The sequence below is a fragment of the Esox lucius genome, chromosome 3 (assembly GCF_011004845.1).
Source record: "Esox lucius isolate fEsoLuc1 chromosome 3, fEsoLuc1.pri, whole genome shotgun sequence".
NCBI classification, from domain to species: Eukaryota; Metazoa; Chordata; class Actinopteri; order Esociformes; family Esocidae; genus Esox; species Esox lucius.
Window position 1 is genome coordinate 34,460,944 of NC_047571.1, and position 8,191 is coordinate 34,469,134.

General features: G+C 45.1%; 1 protein-coding gene across 2 annotated transcripts in view; it reads left to right on the top strand.

The window, feature by feature from the left end:
• usp33 (ubiquitin specific peptidase 33) overlaps positions 1–8,074 on the top strand; it is a 31,402-nt gene extending 23,328 nt beyond the window's left edge. For both annotated transcript variants that reach the window (XM_013133405.3, XM_020045572.2), the window contains exons 16-23: positions 346–526; positions 750–876; positions 1,686–1,855; positions 2,048–2,129; positions 2,689–2,797; positions 5,217–5,319; positions 6,154–6,222; positions 6,393–8,074. In XM_013133405.3, the coding sequence (XP_012988859.1) occupies positions 346–526; positions 750–876; positions 1,686–1,855; positions 2,048–2,129; positions 2,689–2,797; positions 5,217–5,319; positions 6,154–6,222; positions 6,393–6,553 (1,002 nt within the window). In that variant the 3' untranslated portion in view covers positions 6,554–8,074. The remainder of the gene's footprint in view (positions 1–345; positions 527–749; positions 877–1,685; positions 1,856–2,047; positions 2,130–2,688; positions 2,798–5,216; positions 5,320–6,153; positions 6,223–6,392) is intronic.
• Positions 8,075–8,191: the final 117 nt, after the last annotated feature.

Consider the following 8,191-nt stretch of genomic DNA (forward strand, 5'->3'; position numbering starts at 1 on the left):
ATTATATCAGTTACATTATTTGCAGTTTCCTTTTGTCCATCTGTGGCAAAACATTTTTATTTTTGCTCAGATTTTTGCTCGTAGATTCAGATTCTAGTTATTTTGGTTGGTTATGCGGTTCCTGTCTGCATGTCTAGAACTTTGTTTTTGTACTACACACACAGATCTGGAAGGAGGTGTATGTCAAACCATTTTGAATTGTTGACCTTTATAATGTCACACAGTGGCCCCTTCATTTATGGATATACCATATTCTCACAAATACTGTTTGTGTTCTTAAATTTAATCCAATGTCCACTTCCATATAATTGTGAATGCGTTTTGTTCGTCCCCTCCCCTGGCCAGATCCTGTGCATCCATCTGAAGCGGTTCCGACATGAGCTGATGTTCTCCACAAAGATCGGGACTCACGTCTCCTTCCCATTGGAGGGCTTGGACCTGCAGCCCTTCCTGGCCAAGGATAGCTCCGCCCACACCACCACATATGACCTGCTCTCTGTCATCTGTCACCATGGCACTGCCAGCAGTGAGTCTTTTTTCGGAGCCACACCTCCCCCGTTCTGTTAACATGTTGAGGTCCATACTGGCCGCTTGGGGACTTGGGTAACCCCCTCTATTTCAACCTCTTATCCTTCCTCATTTCTCTTCCATCCTCTTTCTCCCTCCTGTCCTCCTCTCTTCTTTCTCCCTCCTCTCTCTCTTCCTCTCCTCCTCCCCTCTCTCCCCCCACCTCCTTCTCCTGCTACCAGGTGGTCACTACATAGCCTACTGTAGGAACGACCTGAACAACCTTTGGTATGAGTTTGATGACCAGAGCGTGATGGAGGTGTCCGAGTCCTGTGTCCAGAATGCTGAGGCCTATGTTCTCTTCTACAAGTACGTCATCCATCTTGTCCACAAACATCAGGCCCTGTTTGCACTTCTGCTTTTGTTTCAATGTGGAAAGTCAGGAAATGGAATTACGAGTACCAGTCACTACTTTGGGAGCTTTGGTTGTTTTTTTGCAACATAGAATATTAGTTAGTCCAGAAGGAAAACCCAAATGTTCAGATTATTTCAAGGTCCCCTAGAGATAGTAGTCCAGTCTGAATTAATATCATTGTATTTTGAGAGCAGTGTCAGTTTGGCAGGTTGTAGACTAAGCAAAGAAAACTGATCAAATACATTTGTGCTTTAATCAGGTGTGTCCCTCAATAAAAATATGATGTCAAGATACACTACACATTTAATATGATGTCCTGACCTGCTTCCAGGTATTGAATTGGATCTCAGCATAAAGCATGTACACTAGCAATTACCTGATGTCCTCATTTCACAGACGTCCTGTAAATGTATATCTGCCAAGTCCTGCGTCTCTCTGGAGTCATTGTGTGTTTTAGGAGATTATCACCTGGTGGTTTTAGGAGATTATCACCTGGTGGTTTTAGGAGATTATCACCTGGTGGTTTTAGGAGATTATCACCTGGTGGTTTTAGGAGATTATCACCTGGTGGTTTTAGGAGATTATCACCTGGTGGTTTTAGGAGATTATCACCTGGTGGTTTTAGGAGATTATCACCTGGTGGTTTTAGGAGATTACCTGGTTTTCTCTAAAAAGGATGTTGCTGTGCTGTGATCCCGGCCCAAGCTACCGCCCATGTTGTTTCATCCACTCGCTGTTTCTTTCGTGTGTGTGTGTCTCACAGGAAGAGTAACGAGGAGGCGTTGAAGGAGCGGAGGAGGGTGAGCGGTCTGTTGAACATGATGGAGCCCAGTCTGCTCCAGTTCTACGTGTCACGACAGTGGCTCAATAAGTTCAAGACCTTCGCTGAGCCGGGGCCCATATCCAACAATGACTTCCTCTGCTCCCATGGAGGTATTGAGCTCTGGACCGTCGGTCACGTTTCCTTTTCATTTATCAAAAAAACATAAATCAGTCAGTTAGTCTAGGAATCTGTTTTCTGCTGTTGGTTTGCTAAGCTCTGAAAGAAAAAATGCTGAGGCGTCTTTAATAATTCTAGTTGAGTGAAGTGGTGACCTGTTATGTTTTTCCCTGTCTTGTGTTCAGGGGTCCCTCCTGCCAAGGCAACCTTCATAGATGACCTGGTAGTGATGTTTCCTCAGAACGTCTGGGACCACCTCTACAGCAGGTAAACACTCCTCTCACCTGGGAGGCCCATACCTGGGGTATCAACCTTGATTTCAGAATGGCCTTCTAGGGACAGCTCAGAGCCCGCTGTCAGCTGCTGGATTCTAATGAACAGAGACACATCTCGGGTTTTCATTACGTTTTGGAGTGGTGAATGGGCATGGCCGGGTTGACCAGGTCTAGGTGGTCAATTTCAATTTCCTGCTTCTAAACCCTTTTTATTCTTCTGTAAGCATGAAACCTGCCAGTTTGACCCTGTCCTCAATTTACCAAGTTCTCCAATAGGTTTGTTTGCAGCAAATGCATGCATGAATGGACATGGGCAAGTTAGCTTGTTGCGTTGATTAAAGACCATGTTAAACCCCTCCCACCTCTGAAGCAAGGGCTGTGTGCACATTGAAAAGAATGGGATAAAAATGTGTCTGCATTTTTGCCAAGTAAGCACACAAATGGTTTGTCCCAGTGTGTTGCTGAGTTGTAATTGGTTTGGTCAAGTTGTGTTCTTAGGCTTTGATTGGTCTGTTTCGGTGTGTTCCTAAGTCTGTGATTGGTCTGTTTAGGTATGGAGGCGGGCCTGCTGTCAACCACCTGTATGTATGTCACACCTGCCAGACGGAAATTGAGAAGCTGGAGAAGAGACGGAAGACTGAGCTGGACATGTTTGTCAGGGTAAGGCCTGTAACTGACCCGTCTAAACCCAGGGACGTCTGTCAGGGTAAGGCCTGTAACTGACACACTAAACCCAGGGACATGTCTGTCAGGGTAAGGCCTGTAACTGACACACTAAACCCAGGGACGTCTGTCAGGGTAAGGCCTGTAACTGACCCGTCTAAACCCAGGGACGTCTGTCAGGGTAAGGCCTGTAACTGACACACTAAACCCAGGGACATGTCTGTCAGGGTAAGGCCTGTAACTGACACACTAAACCCAGGGACGTCTGTCAGGGTAAGGCCTGTAACTGACCCGTCTAAACCCAGGGACGTCTGTCAGGGTAAGGCCTGTAACTGACACACTAAACCCAGGGACATGTCTGTCAGGGTAAGGCCTGTAACTGACACACTAAACCCAGGGACGTCTGTCAGGGTAAGGCCTGTAACTGACCCGTCTAAACCCAGGGACGTCTGTCAGGGTAAGGCCTGTAACTGACACACTAAACCCAGGGACATGTCTGTCAGGGTAAGGCCTGTAACTGACCCGTCTAAACCCAGGGACGTCTGTCAGGGTAAGGCCTGTAACTGACCCGTCTAAACCCAGGGACGTCTGTCAGGGTAAGGCCTGTAACTGACACACTAAACCCAGGGACATGTCTGTCAGGGTAAGGCCTGTAACTGACACACTAAATCCAGGGACGTCTGTCAGGGTAAGGCCTGTAACTGACCCGTCTAAACCCAGGGACGTCTGTCAGGGTAAGGCCTGTAACTGACACACTAAACCCAGGGACATGTCTGTCAGGGTAAGGCCTGTAACTGACCCGTCTAAACCCAGGGACGTCTGTCAGGGTAAGGCCTGTAACTGACACACTAAACCCAGGGACATGTCTGTCAGGGTAAGGCCTGTAACTGACCCGTCTAAACCCAGGGACGTCTGTCAGGGTAAGGCCTGTAACTGACACACTAAACCCAGGGACATGTCTGTCAGGGTAAGGCCTGTAACTGACCCGTCTAAACCCAGGGACGTCTGTCAGGGTAAGGCCTGTAACTGACCCGTCTAAACCCAGGGACGTCTGTCAGGGTAAGGCCTGTAACTGACACACTAAACCCAGGGACATGTCTGTCAGGGTAAGGCCTGTAACTGACACACTAAATCCAGGGACGTCTGTCAGGGTAAGGCCTGTAACTGACCCGTCTAAACCCAGGGACGTCTGTCAGGGTAAGGCCTGTAACTGACACACTAAACCCAGGGACATGTCTGTCAGGGTAAGGCCTGTAACTGACACACTAAACCCAGGGACAGACACTGAGGTTCCAGTTCTTCAGGCTTATATTAACAGTTGTTTAAACAACTGTAAGTCGATTGAGAACCAATTCTAATTTTCACCCAAGACTGGGTCAAACGCATTTAACTTCAAAATAAGACATTACAACATTAATGTTGTAAAAAATAAATACAAATTAACACAAAGCAGTGAGGCACAAGGGGATGTGCTATTTGGCCGATATTTCATGAATAATAGGATAATGCATTGCCTAAGAACAACTTTTATACAATTTTGTCCTTCCTCTGCAATGCATCAGGTCTAAAAACAGCTCTTAGTCCTGTTATATTGGCCATATATCGCACTGCCTTGTCTTATTGCTTAAAGATACTGCCCCTGAACCATGAGCTTTAGTCTGAAGGAACCATGATCATCTAAATCCGGTCTGTTAGCACTGGGCTGAAGTTAGACCAAGGGGAATGACCTGGGTTTGTGACCTCCTGCTGGTGACCTGGGGTTGTGACCTCCTGCTGGTGACCTGGGGTTGTGACCTCCTGCTGGTGACCTGGGGTTGTGACCTCCTGCTGGTGACCTGGGGTTGGGTTGGACACAACAGGGGGTCATCATTAATGCATGGACACACATAGGCCAGCTGTCAGCTAATGCAACCCACATAAACTCAAGACAGGCAGCCCGAGAGAGACAGGCAGCCCGAGAGAGACAGGCAGCCCGAGAGAGACAGGCAGCCCGAGAGAGACAGGCAGCCCGAGAGAGACAGGCAGCCCGAGAGAGACAGGCAGCCCGAGAGAGACAGGCAGCCCGAGAGAGACAGGCAGCCCGAGAGAGACAGGCAGCCCGAGAGAGACAGGCAGCCCGAGAGAGACAGGCAGCCCGAGAGAGACAGGCAGCCCGAGAGAGACTCAGGTGAAAAGAAGAAAAGGAATAAATGAATGCTCTCAAGTGTAATTGTCATGTTGTATTTTTCTTCTATCTTTCTTGTTCCTCTCCCTTCATTCTCCTTTTTCCACTCCTCCCCCTCTCTTCTCTCTTACACCCCATTTACCCCCCTGTCTTCTCTTCCCCCTCGTCCTCCCTATTCTTTCTCTACCCCTCCCACTTTTTCTCCACAAAACCTCCCCCTCCCTCCCTCCCTCCCTCTCTCTCTCTCGCTAGCTGAACAAGGCGTTCCAGGAGGAGGAGTCTCCGCTGGTCATTTACTGCATCAGCATGCAGTGGTTTAGAGAGTGGGAGGCCTTCGTCAAGGGGAAGGACAATGGTGAGTGGCTGGTTTACAGAGTGGGAGGGATTAGTTAAGAGGAAGGACAATGGTGATTGGTTGGTTTAGAGAGTGGGAGGGATTAGTTAAGGGGAAAGACATTGGTGGGTGGTTGGTTTAGAGAGTGGGAGGGACTAGTTAAAGGGAAGGAGAATGGTAGAGAAGTGGGGGCCCCCAGTGACCTCAGAAGATTAGTAGTCAGTGCTTTCTTTCACTTCATTGAAGTGGGCTTCTGTTGCTAACGAGATCTGTTAATGCTAGTCAGTTCATTTATGAGGAAAAACTCCTCTTCAGATGTTTTCATAAAGTTTTTCTCAGATTGCAAATCAAATCTCAGCTTTTATTAAATGAAATGGAAAGTAATGTTGTATTTTATGAATGTAATGTTTATATATTTTAGTCATTTAGCAGATGCTCTTATCCAGAGCAACTTAGAGATAGTGAATGAATTTTAAGACAGCTGGGTGGAACAACCACTCAACTCCATAGTAGTAAGTATACCTTACTCAGTAGTAGTAGTAGTATTAGTAGTAGTATTAGTAGTAGTAAATATACCTTACTCAGTAGTAGCAGTAAGTATTCCTTACTCAGTAGTAGCAGTAAGTATTCCTTACTCAGTAGTAGCAGTAAGTATTCCTTACTCAGTAGTAGCAGTAAGTATACCTAACTCGGTTGTGTTTGGTAAACCGTTTTCAGTGAAGGAGTTAATTGAGTCCTAGAAAGAAGAAACCATTAATAATTGCCAGCATTCATTTGTGTTATTGTATGGGTAATGGATTGTGCAATATTACATATATAATGTGTAATAATATTTTATTTGCTCTCTCACTAAAGATCCACCGGGAACAATTGATAACTCCAAGATCGCAGTCAACAAAAACGGCCATCTAACACTCAAACAAGGTTAAAAGACTGACCTGGTCAACTCTTTGTTCTGTCTCTGTTATAAATCAAAGCTGTCTGGTTACATCAGTGTGTACACAATTTTTCTGGTATTTGTGTGTGGCTGAAAAAACTGTAGTGGACAAACTTGATTGATCCTGTCTATTCCATCTCTGTCTGGCCTCCTGCAGGAGCCGACTCTGGGCAAATCTCAGAGGAGACGTGGAACTTCCTCCACTCCATCCATGGAGGAGGTCCGCTTGTAACTGTTCGCCCAAACATTTCTCATGCTGAACCTGAGGCCTCCTCACAGTCCGAAGAGAAGATTGAGGTGGAAACGCGGTCGCTTTAAAACTATTCCTTTATCAGGACCCCCATAAGGAAAACTACTGAAGTCTTTCATTTTGCACTTGACTTTTTAATTTAAAAGCATTCAGGCAAGGTTTTCTGTTCCTTAAAGACCATACATGACCAACCTTGACAAGTGGGCAGAAGGAATGTTTGGAAATGACACCACTTGTATACAGCAGTATAAATATCTAATGATATTCTATTAGCACTGTAGAATGATACATGGAAACTGTACTTTAGTTTCCAGAACCAAGAATCTATTAATTTAGTGTGCAGCTAAACTTGTTTGTTTTAGTTTTGTCTTGACCAAAATTGAGCTGAAATCCCTCCATGACATTGCGTGGGACAGAGAACTGATGAATCACAACATGTCTCTCTGAAGGCCTTCGGAGAGTTCTCGAACACGTCCTAAGAAGAAGAAGAAAAAATACTGTCCAAGAAGTGAATGTTTAGAAAAAGTGCAAGCTCTTAGCATTTTCTTTAGATGAAGAAAAGTCTTAGATTATCAACAAGGGATACTATGTAACTAACTAGACCACAGGAACTAGTCTCATGAACGACTTGTATGTTTTGCACTGTATGAACTGTATTCCATTGAGATAATGGGCATGTTCAGCCAAGGTCTGCTCCGTGTCTGAATGTACTGGTCAGTTCAGGGCTCTTCATTACGGTCCAGGTGGAAGCAAATGAAATAGGGATCAACCTGTCTACTGTCCAATAGAAAGTCTTTGTTCCCTTATGAACAATTCTGTGTGCTAAACATTTTGCCGCAGTCTGGGACTAATGAATACAGCCCTTGTTAGAAGAACCAATGTGAGTCTGGAATCCAAGCACTTCCTGGTTATTTATCTTCCTTTGGCCGGAGCAGGGGACTGATTAACTATGCATTCCAAATAGCATCCTATTCCCTATAAAGTGACTACTTTAGCCAGGACTCTAGTGAATAGGGTGCCATTTGGAATGTAAGCTTATAATGTTAATATACTTTTTGTATAAAATAAGAGGTGGCCAGGCTCAGTCTGTTATTGCATGCTTTAGATGAATCCCCTCCCACTCTGATACAAGCCATGGGTTGGATCGGTCCCATTTCAGTTCACACTTAACTGATATTCCAAATCCAATTTTCCTCAATGATTCTCTGTGAGAAAAATGTGGAATCCAATTGGAATGGAACAGACCCGAACCCTTACATGCTCTGACGAAAACTATACTGGCCACTGATCTCACCATTAAGTTGCATGTAAAACTGCAAAAGCTGCTCACTTAATGCATAATATTTAGACAGAATTTGCAATTCATTGTGTATCTTTGAAATGTATATGTACAGAATTGCATAGTGAGCTGTCAAATAATCGTGATCAGTTTTGCCAATGAAAGAAGGCATTCACTTGTATGACTGGGTATGTTGCCTATGATATGTGGCCACTGAAGGCCAAACAAGCAATGTAAAAGAATGCTGTTGGTATGTGTACTTTATCATGAGGTGATGCATATGGTGAATACAACCTGATTACTAAACAAATCTGATGGCTGAGATGATTCTAGTACTATGATTCTGATAATGATGTAAGAGAACAGGTCAACAGTGTAACCACCCGAAATATAATGCGTCTACACCCGTGTATTTAGCTACCAACCT